The sequence below is a fragment of the Capricornis sumatraensis genome, chromosome 1, assembly GCF_032405125.1.
Source record: "Capricornis sumatraensis isolate serow.1 chromosome 1, serow.2, whole genome shotgun sequence".
Taxonomy (NCBI): Eukaryota; Metazoa; Chordata; class Mammalia; order Artiodactyla; family Bovidae; genus Capricornis; species Capricornis sumatraensis.
In genome coordinates, this window is record NC_091069.1 from 151,711,545 (window position 1) to 151,736,075 (window position 24,531).

The 24,531-nt window shown below is 36.6% G+C and overlaps 1 protein-coding gene across 4 annotated transcripts in view; it reads left to right on the top strand.

Moving 5' to 3' along the window:
- Positions 1-387: 387 nt before the first annotated feature.
- TFG (trafficking from ER to golgi regulator) overlaps positions 388-24,531 on the top strand; it is a 31,231-nt gene continuing 7,087 nt past the window's right edge. For 2 of the 4 annotated variants that reach the window (XM_068972755.1, XM_068972763.1), the window contains exons 1-6: positions 388-607; positions 4,727-4,953; positions 8,370-8,453; positions 13,665-13,811; positions 17,410-17,577; positions 21,306-21,446. In XM_068972755.1, the coding sequence (XP_068828856.1) occupies positions 4,770-4,953; positions 8,370-8,453; positions 13,665-13,811; positions 17,410-17,577; positions 21,306-21,446 (724 nt within the window). In that variant the 5' untranslated portion in view covers positions 388-607; positions 4,727-4,769. The remainder of the gene's footprint in view (positions 608-4,726; positions 4,954-8,369; positions 8,454-13,664; positions 13,812-17,409; positions 17,578-21,305; positions 21,447-24,531) is intronic. The other 2 variants (XM_068972771.1, XM_068972780.1) reach the window with 1 other exon arrangement.

The window sequence follows — 24,531 nt, forward strand, 5'->3', positions numbered from 1 at the left end:
GATAGGACTAGGAGAACTACAATGGCTACAAAACAACAAAAAAACACAAACTCAGACAAACGCCTACTCTTGGATCTCAGAGTTCAGAAGACTAAATTACGTCCCGCCCACAGGCTAGAAACGGGAAACTACTGGTCAGGAAAACCGGAAGTGCCTGGTCACGCCCCGCGCATGCGTGCATCTGTTCTGCGTGCACTTCCTACACTTATCCAGTCATCCAGTGAGAAAGCAGAGACTCAGACCCCTGCAGACCCCGGCGTGTTTAGTCCCCGCCCTATCGACGTTACGCATGCGTCCTGGGTCGGTACGCTTGCTCCGAGGCGGAGCAAAAGGACAGATTTTCTTCTTATTCCCGCCCCTCTTCGTTCCCCACCTGCCACGTACTGGGCCTGAGCTCTCGCTAGGCTTGGTGGGTCCGTGCGATTGGTCGGGGCCCGCGCGAGTCTGCCAGCGAGGTGCGGCGGCCCCGGAGGGCAACCGAGTGGGCTGTGACCGCAGCCTTCCCCCAACGCCCCAGAGCCCGACGGTGGCGGCCTCGCACGGGGTCGGATCAGCGGAGACCCGCGGAGACCCGCGGAGGGGCAGCAGTGGCGGCCTCGGGAAAACGGTATGGCCGCTGGGGACGGGGTCGCGGCCGAGTTCTCGGGCCAGGCGGGCAGGGAGACGTGTAAACGCTGAGAGGGCTTCTTTCGAACCGGCGAGCGCGGGGCGGGTGGGGTCGGAGGGATCGTGGGAAGGCGCTGGTGGCCGAGGACTGAGGCCGGGCCTGGCCGGGCCGGGCCTCGCCTCGAGGAGAGGCCACGGCGGGGGAGGGGTGGGGTTGGGGGGGTGGGGTGCGGGTGTCACTGGCCACCGTGGCAACGAAGCGGACCTATGGGGGGCTTTAGGAGGTGTTTGTGCCAGCAAGGGCATTTGTGTCGATCTCGCTTGGCTCCAAGGAGTCGGACAGCTGGAGGGAGCGGAGAGGGACTTCTGGAAATCTGGGGTGGTCCAGTGCCTAACCCTCAGAGGGGCTTGAAAGGGCGAGAAGTGGGGAGAATGGCGCCTGTGGGAATTAGTTGATTGGGGGTCACCTGGGGAAGCCTTGTTCCTTGACTGTGTTAGTGCTTCATCAAGCGCCGTCTGGAGGCCAAACCCAGTCTAGTAGTGGTGATGACAACTAACTTTTCAAGAGTTTACTTTGCTAGGCAATGTGCTCAGTAGTTGAGATTCACAGTCTCATTTAATCGTCACAAGGATTCTTCCAAATATAGATATTCCCATTTTGCAGTTGACGAAAGTGAGACTTTAAGAAGTATTTCCTGAGGTCACACAGCTAGTGGGAGAAATCTTTACCATCAACGCTGGCTCTGGTCAGGCAGAATTCGAGGCCCCTTGCATTCTTTGGAGTACTCGAGGGTTGGTTTCGTTTAGGGTTTCTTAAAGGAAATTTCTACCCTCTGGAGTTGTCTAAGCAAATTCACTGAACAAGGGCCCTCACCACAGGGCTGGTGGAGCTGGAGGTTTGGTCACTGAACCTGGATCCTGGTTCAAAGAGGCAGGCTTTTTATGTGTTCCTTGGGCATGTCACTTTACTCTCCAGGTCTGAGAACAGTGTTCCTGTTGGAAGGTTTCATAAGTTAGTGGCCGAGTCATTTCAGAGGGAGTAGGGCAAAGACACGGTGAAAGGAGAAATGAAGAGCTGAAAAAGCTGTGAGGATGTCACCAGCAGCCCTGGGAACTAGTAGTTCGTAGCAGTCTCTACTTTGTGATTGAGGCTAGAGAAAAAAAAGGACCTGGATTCTATTGTTACATAAAAAATAGGGTGATAGAATTTTCCCTGGAAGAGAGAATTTCGAGGTGCTTTTGTTTTTGTGAAAACCTGTTTTCTACCATGCCTTGTGGAGATGACTGCACAAAATGGAGACAGCCTTAGGAAAGAAGACCTGGTTCCTGGCCACAGGTAGTTTACAGTCCAAGGGAAGCACTAGCCAGTAAGTAAATTTGCAGGCAAACATGGCAGGTGTCAAGTATTTAAAAAGGGGCTCATATTTTCAGAGTCATTGGAACTGGGCAACAATTCCTTTATGATCAGAAGGATTATATCAATTATATTCATTGTTGGAAATGTCTCTAATTAGGGTTATGTCAGTTGTAGGGAGTCACCTCTAGCTAGTGTGAAGGCTTGACTTAGGAATTGACCTGATAGTACTGCCTTCTTTTAATCTGTCTATCAGAACTTTATCACTTGTCATTCATGTTTTGTTTAGGGAACAAAAATATTAAAAATCTTTACTTACTGTATGTCAGGCGCTATTCTAGAAGCTACTGAGAATAGGTAGTACTAGCCTGCTGAAGCTAAGCCCTGGTCTTTCAACTACATTATTGACGGTTTACACATCCTGTAGGGAAGAGAAGATTACGTAGATTGATTTGAAGTTCTTTATTGCTCTCAGGCTGCAAGGCAAACAAAGTGAAATCTTAACCATCTTACTGAAGTAACTATACTTTGGAACTTGGCATGCAATAGGTATTTAAGTGTTTGCCGAATGAAGAGGGCTGGTTTGGCTCACAGGTGAAGGGGCTGTATGGAGGTTTCAGTTAATCAAAGTCTTCAGGAAAAGTCCATTGTCAGAATTGGCAGATGAAACACTGACTGTATTCTCTTTTTATGTTAAGACAAGCGTAGCATCTGGATGGTAGAACGTAGTCCACTCTGTTTTTAACTGACCTTAGAGTGTTATATTCTGTATTTAATGCACCATTTTAAGATGGGCATTAAAGATTCATTCATAGAATTAATATGTTCAGAGGATGGCAAGGGAGTCTAGAGACAATCATTTAATAAGTACTTAATTGGAAGGACATGTGGCATTTATATGAAGATACTAGGGCATTTATGTATACTATGGATTAAATAGGATTCATGAAAACTTCCTTCAAATATTTGAAGTGTTGGCGTGTTGAGGGCCAGGTAGAGTGCTTTCACACACACACAAAGGAGCAGATGTAGAGAACTAGGAAAACTAAATATGTTAATAAAATAACACATTTAAGAGAAGAAAGCAGAATGCTGCTAGTAGAAAAGCAAAGTTTTGAAACCAGAATATGACCAGTAGGAAACGCTCTGTGGTTACAAACAATGTGTTCATGAGCATCTTGGTCTCAGAAAGAAGAGATAGGCCTTGAGAAAAAGAGATATTAACATATTAATTAAGTGAAAGTGTATTTTCTGTTGTATGATAATGGTATAAATTACTAGAGACTGCAGACATATTTTGAATTTAGGATTGCAAAGTCATTATAGGAGAAGCACACTGAATAACCTAAGATTAAAGTAAAACTCAAGAAGGCAGAATTCAATAGCAAGTTAGTATTTAGTTCTCTGACACTGTCTTGTTTTTAAGGGTGCTGTCTGATCACACATACTCAGGTTTGGGGATGGGAGTGTTACAGACGATAGAGAAACAATAGTGGACAGTCTTTTAGAAAGCTCAGGAGGATGTCACTGATTTGTTTTTTGTCCTCAAGTTCTGCAAATAGGAAAATTGGAGAAAATGCTCATGAGGTCTTTCTTATTTTAGCGAGAAAAATTTGAAACTATTTTAGTGTTCACACATACTTTCCTATTCAGGGTTAGCATTTAATATACATAGGCTAGTAGGGTTTGGAAGCTAGTATTTAATGATTGTCCTTCCTTTAATGACTGTAGAATAATTAACCGTGCTAGGCACTGTTCTAGGCTCCAGAAATAACAGTGAACAAAAACATTTATCTCCCTATTTTCTAGTGGAAAAGAATAAAAATTAATACTTTTAAAATGTTTGATAGTGATGAGTGCTTTGCAGAAAATGAAGCTGAATAAGAAAGTGACAGTAAAGCCATTTTAAATTAGATGGCCAGGAAAAACTTCTGAGAAGTTAACATTTGATCAGAAATCTGAATCATGTGAGGGGTGTGAAAAGGGCTCAAGGTTAAGGAAGCAGCAAGTGCCAAGCCTTGAGAAGGAGATTGTAAAGTCCGAGTGTAGCAGAGTGGCCAGGAACAGAAGTGGGAAATGAGGTTAAATCAGATCATGACCTTGTAGTTCTGGCTTTTATCAAGAGTGAGATGAGACTCTATTGGAAGATTTTAAAGTAGTTATACTAGATTTTATTTAACAGGATAACTCTGATATGGTGAGGGTACCGTTGTTAAGCAAACAAAAGTAAAAGGCAGACAGATCAGTTAGGAGTCTTTTGCAGTAATCCAGGCAAGAGTTGATGGTGGCTTGGATTAAGTTGATAGAGGTGAAGGGTTGGACTCTAGAGATATTTTAAAAGTTGTGGCAACTAGATTCATTGGTAATTTGGTATATGTTAAGTCTGTGGTAAAGAGAGGAACTAAGTTTTTTTGTTTATCTTGAATATCTTAGGAGAATTGTCATTAACAGAGATGGAGAAAACTGTAAGAGAAGCACATTTTGAGGGGAAGATCAGGATTTTGATCTAGACATGTTAAGTAAGAAATCTAAATCAGATGAGCAGTTAAATATATGGGTAAAATAATAACAGACATAAAATAATAAAACTTACTTTCTTATGCACATAATAAAACCAGTTCCAGACCATTTTACCATAAATATGGTAACATTGGAACAGTGAATTTCCTTTGAAACTGAGAATTTCTTAGATTCTAATAGTAGCTTTGCTTTTTAGCTTTTAAAATACCTTTTATAGCTATTTAATCATCAAGACCATTTTGTCAGTCTTTCTCTAGAGTTACATACATAGAACATCCTGGAGTCCACCATGAATGGGCAGTTGGATCTGAGTGGGAAACTAATCATCAAAGCTCAGCTTGGGGAGGATATTCGACGAATTCCCATTCATAATGAAGATATTACTTATGATGAATTAGTGCTAATGATGCAACGAGTCTTCAGAGGAAAACTTCTGAGTAATGATGAAGTTACAATTAAATATAAAGATGAAGGTAAGAGTGTTTCTCAAGTTTTTAAAAGTCTAAGTATTTTGTGTGTTCTTTTGCCTGTTTTTCATTGAACTCCGAATAAAAATTCTGTTTCCTCCTATGGTAATTGAGTACCACTTTCTTTTACTTAAGGGAATGCCCATGTAGTTAGTTATACTTATAAGTTAAAAATTTGCCAAGTGATTTATTATTAGAAGGGGGTTTTAAGTGATAGAATACTCTCACACATTTTTACAAGCCGTTTGTTTTTCTTTTATGCCTGTAGAATTCTGGCTTCCTTTTTGCTTTAAAACCAAACTTGCATTCATATTTCCTAAAGTGAAAGGGATGTTAGTATGTTTTGAATGAGAAAGGATTCATGGTCAGCTAAGTATGGAAACGCTGTTTTTTTGGCAGGAATTTTCAGAGCATGTATTATGCTGAAGTACTTTCTCAGTTTATGTGGTATTCCCGGGCTAATTTGACTACAAAACTTTTAATGGAGATAGATTTTACCTGACAAATATATCATCAGCGACATAGTGGAATTATATTAGTAGACTGTTGTTTCTTTTTTTTGGAAACATAAAGCATTTGTTTATTATTGCTATAATCAAGGCAAAATCTCTTTAAAAAATTGGCCTTGATAATGGAAATAGAATCATTATTACTGCATTTACAGTTTGTTCTCTGCTGTTCGGACCGCAGGGTTTCACACCTGCCTCAATAGACTCACTATTTTCTTTTGACCTGTCGTCTTTGTTAACATCTCTAGTGAAATTGGGCTTTAGGTGGTTACCAGTATCTTTATTACTGCTGAATTTATTTCCAGTCTGTTTCCTCTTGATCTCAACACTTGGCACTGGTATCCACAGCATCGTTTTATAAATACTCTTATTTCTCTGACACTGTGCTGTCTCAGTTTTTCTTATCCCTAATAGCTTCTTTGTTTTAATCTGTGTGTTGGTTTAAAGTAATGTCAGCTGTTAGAATAAAAACCTTAAAATCTCAGTGGTTTAACACTCAAGAAATCATTCAGGGGCCCAGGTTGACGAAGCTCTGAGATCTTCAGTACATGGCTTACAAGCTCACCTTGAGCATCTGCATTCAGCAAGCAGATGCATGAAGATGGAGTATAGAGGATCACATGGGAGATTATACTCTCTAGGCCTTGAGGTGGTTTATATCATTTCAGCTCACATCACATTGACCAGACCCCAGTCACATGACTGTGCTGAGATGTTAGCAGGTTGGGAACTGTCCCTGGTTGGATAGCCACTTTCCAACAACTTACCCTGTGGAAGGGGAGTATAAATCACTGATGGTCAACTAAGCCAATTATTTCACTAGAGGTGTAATATGCCTTTCATTTTTTCAATATTTCATATAATGTTGAAAAGTGGACGTGTGAGACGCTCAGTCGTGTCTGACTCTTTGCAACCCCATGGACTGTAGCCTGCCAGGCTCCTCTGTTTATGGAATTCTCCAGGTAAGAATACTGGAGTGGATAGTTAGATCCCCCTCCAGGGGATCCCTGACCCAGGGATTGAACTCACATCTCTTGTGTCTCCTGCATTGGCAGGCAGATTCTTTACCAGCTGAGTCATAGGGGAAGCCCCTTCATCTAATGTTACCCAAAACTAATTTTCGAGTTTAGGAACAAAAAAAGAGAGCGTTTTCTTCTTATTCTTTTCCCTAGTAACGGACTCCAGGAGTTGGTGATGGACAGGGAGGCCTGGTGTGCTGCGGTTCATGGGGTCGCAAAGAGTCAGACACAACTGAGCGACTGAACTGAACTCATAACGTCATCTGTTTACAATACATTGATTATCCCGTTTGGCTTCCAAATGTGTGTGTAAATGTGATCAGTTTGTTCTTTTTTTTGTTTGACTTTACAGCTCAAGTTTTTAATGGTTTTACCTGAGATGATTTGCTCTTACCTCAAAGCTGGCAATGGACTTGGGCAAACTCTGGGAGATAGTGGGGGACAGGGAGGCCTGGTGTGCTGCAGTCCATGGAGTTATAAAGAGTTGGACATGACTTAGTGACTGAACAACAAAACCTGAGATGATTCGCTCTTACCTCAGAGTTGGCGTATCTTAAACTAACTTCACTGTTTTAATGCTTTTCTTTCAACTCATTGTTGTTTGCAGAAGGGTCAGCCAACTCCTTCTTTAAAGGATCACATAATATTTTAGAATTGTGGGTCCTATAAGGCCTTGCTAATCTTCTTTCTAGAACCTTTTAAAAATATAAAAACTATCCTTAGTTTGAATTCTTTAAGCCAGAATTTATCCATTGATTGCAGTTTGTAACTCCCTAGCTTAGGGTATCCTCATTGTTGAAACTGTCTTCTACATCTGGTTATCACATTGAATTTGTTTTTCATTGTGTTTTTGAGTGCTTTTTTAAATTATATAAATTTGTGTTCCATAGACTGTATTGGATACTAGTTTAGAGAGCTGACTTAGGTAAAGAGTTCCTGATGTCATAGATACTCTTATTTCTGTTGGGAAAATCAGAAAAGAAAAAGACCAGTTATAGAAAATTTCCTTCTTTTACATATGTACTTAAAAATATGTTTATGAGTAGAATCCCTAAAGTTGAGCATTAGATGTGTGTGTTGTTAAAAAACAACAACAACAACAACAAAAAAAAAAACACTGGTCTGCTGTAAAGAGATGATAAAACTCTCAGTTATGGCTTTTATTGCCATCTTTATCCAAAATAACTGGCCTAATCAGTGTTAAAATTGTGTGTCTGTGAGGATACCTTGCAGTGGCTTCTCTTCTGTTCTTTCTCTAGCCTTTTATTTCCTAGCCCTTTGAAAGATTTTGAATAGGCAATTGATATGCTGATTATAGTATTCTTTATCCTTGGGATCTAGGGGATTTCAGAATCTTGTGTACATGAATATTTTTCCTGAGGAGAATTGATGGTTTTCATCTCAGTGTTGAGATGATTGGAGACCTGAAAGGCTCAACTGTCTACCCATTAGAACAATTTTGCAGAAAATTTTGCAACCTTTTTCGTTACTGTCATATATGGCTTTCCCTCCGTTTGTGTCAGTGGTGTTTTACTGTACTTAGAATTAAAATTGAACCTTGAGAATTATTATTACCTTGATTTCTGATAAATATATTTAAATACTTTAGAATAGAAAAGATTTCAATCTAAACTGTAATTTCCTCCAGGTGATTAGTAAAAGGTTACATTAATCTTAGCTATGTGTTGGCTCGTCTTATGAGAATAAGATAAATATTTTGCTATGAAAGAAATGAAATTTAGTATCCTTTTGGATAAATACATCTTCCCTAGATCCTTTATCCTTAAAGGTTTTATGGAATATTCTCTATGTTCTGTGATCCACATTTTGCATTTTAATTGATACATATCCTAGCTTACTACTGATGCAAATCTGAAATTTTTATTTGTTTCAGATGGAGATCTTATAACAATTTTTGATAGTTCTGACCTTTCCTTTGCAATTCAGTGTAGTAGAATACTGAAACTGACATTATTTGGTAAGTGCTAAACTTTCTAATATATTTACTCTTCTTTGTATTTTTATGAAATACTTTTTAGTTTATTCCTTTTAAAGATTCAAAATTAAGTGATAATTTTTTCTATATCAGAATTTTTAAATTTTAAGGCTTAACTATATTCTTTGAAGATTAATAGAAAGTAGACATATTTTAAATAACCCATCTGCTGTTACCTTAAATAGTAATATATGCCAGTTGTGTAAGTGTTTCCAGGATTGAAAATAATTTCTGGGTTAAAACTGCAATTTAGTTTAGTTCATTAAGAATATATAATTGTTTTCCAATGTAGTATGTTTTTACTTATTCTCAGGGTTTAATGGATAGGACTGATACGTGAGTTTGAGCAAGCTCCAGGAGTTGGTGATGGACAGGGAGACTTGGTGTGCTGCAGTCTGTGGGGTCGCAAAGAGTCGGACACGACTAAGTGACAGAACTGATACTTTTTTTAGACATTATTTTTTAAGGAGAATTTTAAGATCTGAGATAGTTCTGATTAAAAAACAAAAACATAAGACTAAATTTAATCTTATAGATTTTATTTTCTTACAGATCATGACAGATTTGCAAGGCAGAACACTAAAGGGAAAAGATAGAAATGATTGCAAAGTTAAAGTAGTAGCATGATTATATGAAAAAAAAATGTGGACTTTTTTCCTGGATGTTTTGGTTAGCATTTTTAAAAATTATGTAGCACTAACACACAGTTCCATGAAATAGGATCAGTGGCCAGTTGATTTAATTTGTATTTATTTCATCTCCATCTAAGAAGGAGTGTATGAATCACTTTAAAATGATAAGAACAAAAACTACTAAATTAAAAAAAAATAAAACATATCTCTTCCTACAATATTGAGTCTTAAAATACCTAACCACTTTTGGTCAGCTATCAGGCATTAGGTAAACTGAAAATCTTCATCTCAGAAACACTGAGAATGTACTGGATAAATGATACTGAATACATTTTTTGAATTACACACCTGAGCTTGCTCAGGAATGTGAGGAAGATGTCAGGGACCAAAATATAATTGAAATTAAAAACCAGGGCCATAAGTACCAAAAGCGTGGTGATGGTGAACGTTTTAGTCTGCATAATCTAAGGACTTGTCACTTGGTGTCTACATGGTGTAGATCTTGGGTCCTAGACCCTCAATGACTGTACTCTCAAAAAGCAGATTGTAGAAGAAAAATCTCTCTTCATTGGCAGAAGAAAAGTCAAGAAACTGATAAAGAAACTCTCATATGTCCTGAGCTATCAGGGGTTTGTGAAGGCTCTCTTAAGGGTTTATAACCATGGTCCTTTGGGAACTCCCAAAGCCGGATACCACCATGAAAAGTGTAAGAAACAAAGGCAAAAATCTTCTCTGGAGGGTATATGTTCTCAATTCAAATAACATAGGCTTCTCAAAGATAAAATCCTGTTGATGAACTTAGGAGTTCAAAACTGTAGGACTCATGAGACATCCATGTAAACAAGAAACAATGGGTACAACTAATAGTGGGATTAGATTTCTAAGAACTTGGTAGAAGTGTTAATAAAATATGTATTGTTATTAGACATAAAAGAAGAAATAAGAATATAAGAACTATGCATTATGGAAAAAACATTAAAAAAAACTTAAGGTAGATAAACAGCAAGAATCTATTGCATAGTATAGGGAATTATATTAAATATCTTGCAATAACTTATAATGGAAACTGAAAAAAGAATATACACACATATATATGTGTGTATAACTGAATCATTTTGCTGCACACCTGAAAATGGAAAAATCTGTAATCATAAGAGAACTGTTAATACTCTTCTCTCCAAAACTGATAGATCAAGCAGCCTCAACATTTAAGCAAAACAGATACAGGCTTGATCGTGTGCATCTAGCAATCAGGGACAGGATTCAGTTTTGTTTTGGTGCATTTGCACATTTATAAAAGTTGACCATCTGCTGGGTTTTCTAGTGAGTCTCAGTAGGTATCAGAGCAGGAATATGTTAGAGATCATTTTCTCTGGTTTCATTAGAAACTATTGGGCAAAAAAGATAACCCAAACTCCCATATTTTTGCAGATAAAAATACGCTTTTAAGTAACATACCATAGAAGAAATCATATTTGGAATTAGATTTCTAATTAGTGATGACTTTTACATGACAGAGTTTTTAGAGTGTGCTAAAGCTAAATACAAAAGGGATAGTGTAAGTCCAGATAACTTAGAAAAAAGAAAATAATAAAAAGCAGAAATGAACTAGAAGTTGGGGGAATTGATGGGATCAGCAATTTTGAAGATACATAACTAGCAAACCTCTCAAGTTTACGGTTTTTAAAAAAACGACAGAAGTAAGCAGTATTAGGAGTGAAAGGGAGTTTAACCTCAAATACTAATACTTGCTGTGAAGGAGAATGAGCACCTTGGAGACAATAGCATGTCAGTAAAAATGTGTTACAAAGGATTTTTTGTAGGGCAGAGATCAAATTGCTAACATCCACTGGATCATGGAAAAAGCAAGAGAGTTCCAGAAAAACATCTATTTCTGCTTTATTGACTATGCCAAAGCCTTTGACTGTGTGGATCACAATAAACTGTGGAAAATTCTGAAAGAGATGGGAATACCAGACCACCTGACCTGCGTCGTGAGAAACCTGTATGCAGGTCAGGAAGCAACAGTTCGAACTGGACATAGAACAACAGACTGGTTCCAGATAGGAAAAGGAGTACGTCAAGGCTGTATATTGTCACCCTGCTTAATTAAGTTATGTGCAGAGTACATCATGAGAAACGCCGGACTGGAAGAAGCACAAGCTGGAATCCAAGATTGCTGGGAGAAATATCAATAACCTCAGATATGCAGATGACACCACCCTTATGGCAGAAAGTGAAGAGGAACAAAAAGCCTCTTGATGAAAGTGAAAGTGGAGAGTGAAAAAGTTGGCTTAAAGTTCAACATTCAGAAAATGAAGATCATGGCATCTGGTCCCATCGCTTCATGGGAAATAGATGGGGAAACAGTGTCAGACTTTATTTTTCTGGGCTCCAAAATCACTGCAGATGGGGACTGCAGCCATGAAATTAAAAGACGCTTACTCCTTGGAAGAAAAGTTATGACCAACCTAGATAGCATATTCAAAAGCAGAGACATGACTTTGCCAACAAAGGTCCATCTAATCAAGGCTGTGGTTTTTCCAGTGGTCATGTATGGATGTGAGAGTTGGACTGTGAAGAAAGCTAAGCACTGAAGAATTGATGCTTTTGAACTGTGATGTTGGAGAAGACTCTTGAGAGTCCGTTGGACTGCCAGGAGATCCAACCAGTCCATTCTGAAGGATATCAGTCCTGTGTGTTCTTTGGAAGGAATGATGCAAAAGCTGAAACTGCAGTACTTTGGCCACCTCATGCAAAGAGTTGACTTATTGGAAAAGACTGATGCTGGGAGGGATTGGGGGCAGGAGGAAAAGGGGACGACAGAGGATGAGATAGCTGGATGGCATCACGGACTCGATGGATGTGAGTTTGAGTGAACTCGGAGATGGTGATGGACAGGGAGGCCTGGCGTGCTGTGATGCATGGAGTCTCAAAGAGTCGGACACGACTGAGCAACTGAACTGAACTGAATTTGTGTTAGATGCTTTTGCATAAGGTTGAAGGAATGGGGCTTTGCTCTAGATTGGCTGTTGTCAGGAAGTAGGGGTAGTCCTATGATTAGGTAGTAATCTCATGATTTATGATTTACCTATTAGTTAGTAGTCCTATGATTTATCTTACTAAATCTTATCCAGAAGATATGGGGAGTGAATTGAGGCAAGCTTGCAATTGGTAAAATAGCATCACTCATAATTAGCCAGGGATGTTTGGTCATTTTTGTGACCTTCTGGTCAATGTTCTTGTGTCTGAGTTCTCACATGATTATGGACTGGCTTTCTTTTTTGTCTTGAGCTATATCAGTCCCAGACTGATCTTTAATGATAGTTAGTGGTGTTCTTTATTTGCTTTTAAAAAAAAGATTTATTGAGATGCAGTTGATGTACTGTTGGTCTGTTCTGAAATTGTTTATGTTCAAAAACCTACATGTGAATACCATGCCAGCTTAGAGCAACACAAAAGCCTGTCTTACAGTACAGGGCCAGTTCTTAGCTTTCAGGAGCTGCTTTTCTTCTTTTCAGCTATTAAAGGAAAAACAGTAATACCCAGTAAAAGCCAGTAATTGATACAGGTAGGAAATTATATTGAACTTTCTCATAAATATATAGGTAGTATGTAAAATACTGGTGGATTAGCTTTTAAAAGCTTATATTGGTTTGATGTTTGAAATATTCTACAAAAAATCTCCTTGAACCTTTATTTTCAAGTAGATGTCCATTTCTAATTTGATGTTCCAGGAATTATAAATATGTAAGATATATATATATATATATATATACACACACCCACACACGAATTGTCAGTGTATAAAATGCATAAAAAAGTTTGATTTTTTTAATTAATAATCTCAGTGATGACAGTCTTTGTTGCTTGAAGACGGATCTTTTTTTTATTTTAGTTAGCTGAAAGTCATTTGGATAAAATGGGTAATTAAATGAAATAATATTAACCTTTTTAAAAAAAAGCCCAATGATTTTTGAATAATCTGAATTTTTCTAGCTTGTGTGTTTCTTTTAAAGTAACTACTTTGAAAGACAGTGAGTGATGACGTGAAGTTAGGTTACATTTTATTTAGGGCAGTTATCTTAGATAGCTAATTTTTTTGAGGGGGGGTCAGAAGTAGGCAAGAAGAATAATAGACCTACAGTCATATTATACTTTTAATAAGGTGTTTATTGTCTTATTTCAAGGCTAAAAAAAAAATTGTGTGAAGTAAAATGGGCTTTTGAAGGTACATAATTGCTATTAAAATAAAGCTTTTTGCAATTTTACTTTATTTCACTGTAGTTGAATTCTTTAATGAATTTTTAGGGGCGGGGCTTATAGGTCATAAGCCATAGATCATCAGCAAAGACTGATGAATATTTACTTCTTCCAAAAATAAATTAGCAATGAAAATCCTTTCCTTAAAAAGTTATTTGAATGATATCAGTAGGTATCTTGTTTGAGTTCAACTTTTTAAAGAAGTTAATTTTGATTTTTCCTTGTTACATATAATTCTACTGATATATTTATTCAGGAATATTTCCTAAGTTTAAGAAAATGAATGCTTTTATTCCAGTTAATGGCCAACCAAGACCCCTTGAATCAAGTCAGGTGAAATATCTTCGTCGAGAACTGATAGAACTTCGAAATAAAGTGAATCGCTTACTGGATAGCTTGGAACCACCTGGAGAACCAGGCCCGTCTTCCAGCATTCCTGAAAACGGTAGACCATGAAGTCATTTTATTCTGATTTATCCTTCTTATGACTTTTTGCACATTAAAAAAAAAATTCTTCAACAGGAGTAAAATGGCACCTCCATTGTCACTCTGTCTTATTTCTATGTCTGTGCTAATATTCAATATCTGTTTTCCCAAACCTGGCTGTTCATCAAGATTGTTGTGTTAGTCACTCAGTTGTGTCTGACTCTTTGCGACCCCATGGACTGGAGCCCACCAGTTTCTTATGTCCGTGGAGTTCTCCAGGCAAGAATACTGAAGTGGGTTGCCACGCTCTTCTCCCGGGGATCTTCCTGACCCAGGGATCAAACCCAGGTTGCCTACATTACAAGCAGATTCTTTACTGTTTGAGCTACCTGGCGAACCTTGTTCATCAAGATTACAGGGAGATTTTGTTGTACCAATTCCTGGATCTCATCATAGACCTCCTGGAGGGCAGGGCTGGGAATCCCATTGTTAAAATGCTCCCTGGGTGATTGTTTTACAGGTAGTCTTAGACTCCTGGGTTATGACATGGGTCAGTTTTCAAATCCCTTTGGCTCTTGAACCCTTTACAGTGTTATAGTTAATTAATGAACCTTAGGAATGGAAATCATTTCTTGAGTTTTATGTGATATATGAAGTAGTTTCAAGTAAAAGTAATTTTAGGTTAGTACATTCAAATGTAATGTTTATCTTAAGCACAGTGTTCATAATATGCAAAAAAAAGTTTTTTCTCCCATTTTACAGATGATATACTATTTATGTTATGATAAATATGGCATACTATTTATGTTATGTTATGACAAATTTGGAACTGAAAGTAGTTTGGGGACCAAATATTAAATGTAGACTGAAATTTAAATATGGCTTGAAAGTAGATTTTAAAAAACTTGCCGTCTCAACTTTTAATATTCTTAGATGTTGCACTTTAAAAATAAACACTTTTTAAACATCACTTTTGTGTTTGCATGTAAGTTTCATAGGTTTAAAACTATATAGTGAAATAGTATTTTATAGATTCTGCATTACTGGCTATAAAGGGCTTAATAGAAGATGATTTTGTGGAAAAGTAGCATTGTATAATCTCTTGTAACCTTTAGATTCTGAAATACTCTAAATTTTGGAGTTTAATTTGTAGTTATAGTTTAAATAAAGATGCCTTTCCCAATCATTTCCTGCTTCCTCCAGCCATATGGACTTGTGTTAATGGTAGATGACCTGATAAATATTTGGTGATTGATTAGTAATTTCTAGTTCCACCTCTAGATTTCAGAACATATTAAAAAGGTTTGCTGAGATACAATGAGATCTTTCCAGCCTCTTTATGATAAAGCCTTTGTATTCAGGTTAAAGCATATTGCCTTTTCTTGACCTGTCTCTCCACACAAAAATGAAAACCTTGACCATTTTCCCAGAAGAAATCATAGATGTCAATATAACAACACTTGCATATAATTTTACGGGCTTGAAGCGTCTGTAGAGTATTATGAAACTTAGATCAAAATTCAATAAGTAGAGCCAGTACTGTGTAGAAATTGCATGTAAATTTATAAGCTTTTTGGTTTTGGTGAGACAGCCTTTCTGTTCATTACTTCTTGCCACATACTGCTTTTCTTTATGAGTTTATTTCCATGTGGTCATATGTTTTATTGTTCACCTCTCACCTGTGTTAATGAAAGAGATGTTAAAAACTGGTTTCTCCTCTGCATGTTGGAAATTATATCATGTATTGTTTCTTTATGTGGCCATCCTTCTAGTCATTGTGTCCTGAGTTGCCTAATGAACTGAATATGACATTCTGTGTTTTATTTTTATAGACACTTGTAGCTTATTTTTTCTTCTCCTATACTTAGAAAGATTGCTTAACTCTTGACCCACTTTCATTTTATGAAGTTTCCTAAGCTTCTAAGCTGTTAGAACACATTCTGATTTAATAATCTTCTCAAGGGGGGGAAAAAAAACAAAACTAAAAACAAAATAAGCTGCATCAGAAACTTTTGGAAACATCAGAAAGTCTAGTTCACCAGAAAAAAGTGCCTGTCAGCTGTCAGAGCTCTTCAGAATCCTGTGGCTTGCCCTCACCCAAAACATGCAGCTACCTATGTCCTTCAGCACTCTACCTCTGTAGTGGACTTGTTGGACAGTTGCTTTCCTCTGTGAGACAGATGATGTGTAGGTCTCCTTCAATACTGGATTGACCTGTTGCAGTATCTCTGCAGTAGCTACTGGAGCAGGTAGTAGGCTAGTGAATATATATTGTGTTCCCTGATGAATTTAGTTTGCCATAAGTGGAAGGATGAATAGGTAGTGTGAAGGGAAATAATCCTAAAATTGGTGTGATATGCTCTTGGGATATGGTCTTGGAATTGAAGGAGGGAAGTTGGTGAGGAAGGTGGATGACTGGCAGACATTTTAAAGGAGTACTTATAAAAGTTTTCCTGCCTAGATTTAGGAGATACTAATATAACTAGAGGAATGATAAGAAGAAAAGAGCTGCAAGCCCGTGTGTGCTTACAGTCCACTTGGTTCATAATATTTTTTCACAAGATCAATTTTGGTCGTAATCACAGAGATGATCTAATGCTCATTTACTTGGCTGGTAACAGAAAGGAATTGATAACATCAGTTACTTCAATAAATGGTTAGCAGTTTTCTTTTTGTTTACTTGTTTAGTTTGTTTTATTTGTAATACTTTTTTGATGTGTTGGCCTTAAGTATTTGTAATTTTTTTTAATATTACAAATTTCTATTTATAAAATGTACGTTATTCTTGAATCTCTTTTCTTTCACAAGGTAATAGTATAAATGCATGTTTAGAACCTTAGTATTCTTAGAAGAAAAGTGTGGTTTAAAATTTTTCCTGCTCATAGTGTTTAAAATTCTACTTTTCAAAATATTTTATTATGGAAAAATTTTAATATATACAAAAGTAGGCATAATAGTATAATGAATCCCATGAACCCTCACAACTTTACCAGTTATCAACTCACAGTATCATGCCGTCTATACTCACACATTTCCACCCCTCCCATGTTATTTTGAGCGAATTTTAGACACATATCTTTTATCTGTAATAAGTATTTTAAAGGAAGACATTGTAAATTAAAATATGTGTTGGCTTGAGGTTTCCATGTACCAATAGATAGTGAACCAATAGGTAAGTAGAAGTAAAGCATAAAAGTTGATAATCATAACTTTAGTTAAAATGCTTTTTATCCTTTTAGAAAATAAAGCATTAGTGCACAGTATGTGTCTGATACTAGGATATATGTCATAGCACTCCAAAAAGAACGGTAAAATGTTTCTCTGTGTAAAGATGCTTGTATTTTTTTTTTTCTCATCTGATAATTCTTAGGGAAGTATATAGGTATAATTTTTTATAAAAGCTATTACTTATCTTGCATTTCTTTTTGACCTTGCCCCCATTTTACAGAAAAAAGTATAAATAGCAACAAAGAAGAAAGGAAAATTACAATCCTGTACTCAGAGATACCCTCACCATTCCAGAGTTTATGCACATACGTATTTCACTATCATGTATTTTTTAGGCCTTATTGAATATAGATAAAATAGAAACAAGTTTTTGCTTATTTCTTTTATAGATACTGTGGATGGTAGGGAAGAAAAGCCTGCTGCTGCTGATTCTTCTGGTAAACAGTCTACTCAGGTTATGGCAGCAAGTATGTCAGCTTTTGATCCTTTAAAAAACCAAGATGAAATCAATAAAAATGTCATGTCAGCGTTTGGCTTAACAGATGATCAGGTTTCAGGTAAGTTAGTGCCTTCCTCACATCCTTTATTCTCCCTCTCCTTCCTTTCTTCCCCTTCTTTCTTTAATAGAAGATAACTTGAAAATGGTGAAGTGCTCAGATCTTAAGGGTTCATTTTAGTAAGTCTTTATGTATGTATACACCTATGTAAAACACCAACGAGATCAAGATGCAGATGATTTCCAGCTCCCTGCAAAGCTTTCTCATGCCCTCTCTCAGTCAGTAGAACGCTTCTCTTTAATGAATAAACTTCCGGTTCAAGTAAATTTTATCAAAAGTAGAATTCAGAGGGTTTATTTTTTTTTTTTTAATGAATCATTTTATGATCTTATTTCAGATTTCTTGCGGGATTTAAATTTTGTTTGATGGCTTAGTCTCTCTTCTGATCTTAAATTAGGGAAATTTATTTTAAATGTAGAGTTCTGGACAGTTTAGTGTAGAAAGTGCCTTTATTTGAATGTTTTTAACCTTAAAACAGTGTCTTTACTGTGCTTTCTTTGCATATTTTGGGCATCATTTCTTCAGCATTTTTTCTTCTTTTTATCTTTTGGGATTCCCATTACACATCCATTGGAGAGCTTGATGTTATCCCATGGGTTACTGAGGTTCCTTTTTCTTCACTCTTTTTTCTCTGTGTTCTTCTGATTGAATGATTCCTGTTGATCTCTCTTCAAGTTCACTAGTGTTTTTCCTTCCATTGCCAATCTGCTGTTAAACCTTTCTAGTGAATTTACTCTTTCTTCTCTAGAATTTCCATTTGGTTGTTTTTATAGTTTTAATTTTTTTTCTGTTAAGATTCCTTATCTTTTCATTCATTAATATTGCTTTAGTATTAATCACTCAGTCGTATCTGACTCTGTGAACCCACCAGGCTCCTCTGCCCATGGAATTCCCCAGGCAAGAATAGTGAACTGGGTAGCCGTTTTCTTCTGCAGGGGATCTTCCTGACCCAGGGATCAAACCCCGGTCTCCTGCACTGCAGGCAGATCTTTACCATCTGAGACACCAAGGAAGCCCTTAGTCAGGTTGTTAAGATTGTATTTCTCTTCAGTTTATTAAGGTATTTTTGTTTTAGATTCTTGTGAGGATTTTTTTGTTATTGTTGCCCTAATATTTACTCACACTACTCCTTTTTTCACCCAGAGTGAAGCAGCTGACAGCTCTGCTCAGTCCTTTCAGCTCTAGATCCTGCTTTTTATTCTGTACCCTCTTGGTGTCACCCTCTCCCCACCTAATTCTGTGGTCAACTCGGGCTTTGGAGCTTATATTCAGATTTTAGATCTCATTTCTTCTCATTCCTTCCTCAATGGATTTTCCTCAGATTTCTAGCTATGTAGCCAACCATGAAGTTAACACTGGTTTTCTGCAGTTGAAGCTGCAGAGATCATGGTTTGCTGTTCTTACCCGTTGTAATTCCATTGAGGGCAAACTCTTTCCTGGTGTTCGCCAACATTTGGCTGACTTCCAATAATTTCAAGTAGTTGTTTTCTTCTATTTTGACCAGGGTTTTAAATCGTTATTTTGGGGGAGGTTTCACCTGAGCAGTTTACTTTGTCATTATCAGTAACTGGAAAAATAGGATTTTCTATTAATTTTCTTTTCCTTTGAGACTTTTATGGGGTTATTTATCAAAGAGAATTGTATAACATTCTGGAAAAGACAACTACTTGTATATCGTGTATGTTGTTGGCAAAAGAAGACATCAGATAAGTGGTCTATCTGAAAAACAAACTTTTTGTAGATTAACTGAAACACAAGTTAATATTACAGCTTCTTATTATTTAAGACTTCAAGATATGCCAGGTAGAGGGAATAAATAGTTATATACGAAGTTAGGCTTAAAAGTTTAATTAAGAATATAGTATAGACCAGAATAATATGATTACTATGATTCATATTGTATTTGAAGACCATTTTTCTGGTAGCTTTGTATGTTGAATTGAAGTAGGAAAAACTGTACACATAGAAAATGCCAGGATACTTTGTAGTTACTTTGGTTATGTTGTGAAAAACTCAGTAGCAGTAGTGAATGTAGACATGGGAAGGAGGGATAAAGTATTAACGATAGAATAAGCAACATTAATAGCATACATGCAGGGGAGAATAGAATTGAAGCAAAATTTTTTTAGAATAATAACATAGTGTCTTTGTGTTACCTGTGTTACCCTTCTTGGGGATGTGTGTGTGTGTATTTGTCTGCATGCTGATAAATATCAGTGCCATGGTGGTGCACAGGAGTGACTGTACGTTTCACTCTGGCACTCGTCAGTTTCTCTTGCATTGCCACTACCATTGTCCTAGTTTTAGGTTCTCATGAATACCTGACCTGTCAGCTTCCAACGGTATGCCTAATACAGTGCTAGTAAGTTTTGGGATAGACCAGTGTAAAGGATAGAGGTTTGGCCTCAGGGAAATTAGTCTGCTACTAATAACAAGTACTTATGTAGGTCTTTTTAAGTGGTGATCACTTTCATAAGTTCTTGTTATATAATCACTTTTAAAATTTCATTAAAAAATATATTTTATATTAGCCATGTTGATACATTTAATATATTTTAATAATATTTTAATGTTTATTTTTAATATATATTTTTGTTGAGGTATAGCTGATGCTATGATATTATATAAAGTTTCAGATGTTCAACATAGTGATTTACAATTTTTAAAGGTTATGTTTCATTTATGGTTATTATAAAATATTGGCTATATTTTCTGTGATGTATAATATATTCTTATAGCTTACTTACTGTATATGTAGTAGTTTAGACCTCTTAATTCCCCTATGCCTCTTGCCCCTCCCCATAAAATTACTTTTGTAAGCACTTGCTATAAGCTCTTATTAACTCATAATCCTTATGTAATCTTATGAAGTAGGAATTGCTTTTGTTACACATGAGGAAACTGAAGCACAGAAAGAGATCAAGTAGCAAGCCTGGATTTACAGAGCTACTAAGTAGCAGCATTGGGATTTGAACCTAGGCAGTCTGGCTCCAAAACCAGTGTTTCTAATCATACTATTCTGTATTGCACAAACAAAAAGAACTTGAAGCAAATTTATGTCTTCAGAATGTCTTTTTTGCTCATTATATAGTACTAGAACTATAGCAGACTTTCTCCATTTACTTCTTTGTTCATTATTTTAAAAGAACTTTGAGTGGTTCCATGTATATATTAAGAGGTAGACTTTGTGAGACAGAATCAGAAAGGTGCCTGGCCGAAAGAACTCCTGGTCTAAGAGGGAAGACTTTTCTGTTTAGAAATGCAGAGTGGAAGTTGGTAAAGTCTTATAGAAGTATACTGTATAGAAGTTCACAAGTGGAGAAAAGTATTTGAGTGAAGAAGGCTCACTAGTAAGTGTGGAGGACTATTGAAGGATGTTTCAGATATGTAAAACTGGAACTGTGGAGGGAATGGCAATTAATGATCACTTGGGGGAATGAATAGGATTATATAAAGAGGTGGATATTTTGTAGTGCAGAGGTGAGTATAAGACTCAGGAATGTAGCACTCCACTCTGTAGGGAAGGATTTCTAGTCGTAGCTTTGGATTCTTGTGAGATTGGAGCAAAGGGAAAAAGTATATATACATGCATCAGTTTAGAAGGCTGCCTTTGGGTTATGCTTATTCTGTAGTACTTTACTTTTAGTCTGTTAACCAAATTTACTAATTGGGCTTGTTGGGGACAGATCTTGTATTAGAAACTGAGCTGAGTTTTCATGACCACCCAGGGCCTCCCAGTGCTCCTGCAGAAGACCGGTCAGGAACTCCCGACAGCATTGCTTCCTCCTCCTCCGCAGCTCACCCACCAGGAGTTCAGCCACAGCAGCCACCATATACAGGAGCTCAGACTCAAGCAGGTCAGAGTGAAGGTAAAATAGAGCTTAAGGCACATGTGCAGAAAGGTACATGTGCAGAAATGTTTATTATGACATTTTTGGTAATGGTGAAAAGCTTACATGTTCATGCTGTGAACACAATTGTCAATATTTTTGACGTACTGATGTAGTATGCTTTCAGGTTAAAAAAATGAATAGAACAATGTCAGGTATGCTTCTGAATATTGAAAAGAAAAAAAAACCTAAAGTATAAGACATAATTTTTAGGTTCTATTTTATTTCCTTCTCCCCTCCTCTTGCAACTGTGTATTATTTTTGTAATTTACAAAGATTTTAAAAACAAAGGTAAAGCATAACTTTAGCTTATTTTGAAAGATAAATAGCCCTCTATATTTTTATGCAGTTAGCAATAAGTCTTTTATAGAAAAAGCAGTGTATTTTAAATTAGACTTTTTCCTCTCTAAATGTCATGTCCTCAGATGAGCAGTTTAATCTCTCCAGCTTTTGATATTCTCTTACAGAAAAGTGAACCGAATCAGTGGTTTTCAGAGAATGTCTTTAGTCCTAAATGAAACAGAATGTAAAAAAAAAAGCTCAGTCGTTAAATAAGTAGGGGTCATTGCTGTTGTTGAAGGAAATCGCAAGCGCAGAATAGCAGACACTGAGGTGCCTCATTGAAACCTTTGGAGCGCTGCAGAACATGCCCTCAGGCTTACTGATTTTAGGGTTCCTTCTAGATGGTCAGATAGTCTTTCTTTGAATTGCCTGTGCATGTTAGGCCTTTTAAAGCCCCATATTTTACTTTAAAAGTCACCAGGTGGTGCTCTTATCTGTATAAAGGGGTCAGGTAGTGTGATAGTGTGTATTTTCGGCACCAGAAGCAAGTGACTGAGTTTATCAGTGAGTTAAATAAATCTCCCAAAACAGCCTTAATGAAGGGGCACTTTTGTAATAGATTCTTAATTATTTGGGGTACTTTTAGATTTGTCCTGTTGGATGAATTGGATGAACGGTAGTGATAGGAACCAGCAGGTGGCATTTTGCTGAGAAATGAGTGGTTTGGGAAGAATTTTCTTTATTGTTGAAGCCTCTTCTCAACCACCTTTAGTCCTGGTCTTTCTTTTGTACCAAGGTGCAGCTGTCAGAACTGGACCCAGTTAGAATTGAAGCGAATGTGTCTGAAACAGGGAAAAGCTTTGGATATGATGGGAGTTTAATGGCTATATCAGGTGCACTAACATCTTTAAAAAAGACAAAAGCAACCCCATTTTAAGCCATGTATACTGCTGTAGGATGGGAGTTGGAAGGGTAATTGTACCAAAAAATGTTTGCTGTTCACTTATAAAGGAAAGGGATTTAAGGATCTGTTAATAATATCTCAAATTATTCTTTCAAGGGTTTATCTTAATTGAAAGTTTTCAAATAGGTAAATTTTTTAGATATGAAAGGTTATACAGTGGAAATTGGAAAATGCTGTCTCCCACTTCTGACACCCAGCAACCAAGTTCCCTTTTCCAGAGTCATCAGATTGACACTATATCGTGGCATTAATTGTATGCCTTCTTAAAGCTGTTACTTTTTAGTGTACATTAAAACTTAGAATAGAAAAGATTGTATAGTTACTAATGTGACATCAGTCAATAGATTAGCATTTTAGAGGTGAATCTCTAGATCATTGGTGTCCAAAAGAAATACTGTGAAAACTATATATGATTTTTAATTTTTTATTAGCCACATTTAAAAATATTTTTTAATGGTAAAATTAATTTTTGTTATATTTTATTTAATATAGTATATCCAGTGTATCAGCATGTAATCATTATTAAAAACATTCTGGTTTTCATACTACATATTGGAAATCTGGAATGTGACTGATTTGAAACACTTTACAACACATATAGCATATCATGGTTAAGACTGGCTACTTTAATGAATACCTTTTGACATATGCCAAATATATAATGAGTTCCTGCTATCACCATTTAGTTAGATCAGCTGCTGGTTATGCTTTGAGCAGAATAACCAACAGAAGTACAAATTATTACTCATAATTAACATAGAAATCTCTTAGAATATGACATAATAATCAAAAATAAATAATTCTGAGTTATTTAAATTCCATAAGAGAGATCTTGGATTTGTAAATTTTTTTCCTAAGAATTTAAGTCTTAATATGTTGTTCATTTAAAAGGATCAACAAAATGTTAAGCATCATGAAATGAAACAAAATGGACAGTATTATCCTTTTTCAACGAAGCAAGTGCTTCTGTTACTGGAAAACTATGTGACTTGAGTAGTTGCCAAAAACACAATAAAGTGGTGAGGATACAGAGAAGAGCACTTAAAAGTCAATGAAGACTAGAAAGTATTGCTGTTTGACAAGCAGAAAGATGACGAAGATGTAACTGAGATCTGTAAAATCATATGCCAATACAATGGATAAGTAGCTTTCATTATGTAAATTGTAAAATTTGTATGTTTTGAAACATACAAAAGTAAAGATAACTCTTCATGTTTCTGTCATGGAGCTTAATATTTTAACATTCCATCTTTCTTGTCCCGCATCCCCCCCAGCTTTTCACTCAGCCATTTCAGTATGCATGTCTAAATGATATTCTTTTCTTTTTAATGTCACCACCATGTCATTATTCACCTAACAATATTATGGTTCTTTTAAAAAATATTTTATTGAAGTATGGTTGATTTTCAATGTTGTGTTTCTGCTGTACAGCAAAGTCACTCAGTTATACATGTATATATTCTTTTTCATTATGGTTTAAGTGATTAAGTGATTCTTAATGTCACCACATAGCATATTGGAATTTCCGTAGTTGTCTCATTTGGGGGCTTTTTCAAATTAGGGGTCTCCCAAGGTTCACATTTTTCATTTAATAATGTGTCTTAAGTCTTTTATTTTTTTAATAGCTGTCAACCCTACATGTTTCTAAAGTCAAAACTATGTATGTGAACGTGCTGTAACAGTTTATGCTAAAACATAAAAATAGCAAAAAATTATTATCTCAGTTTCAGAATCAAGGATCTGGGAGAAGCTTAGCTTGAAGGTTTTGGTTAAGGGTTTCTTGTGAGGTTACAGTCATCTGAAGCTTAATTTGAACTG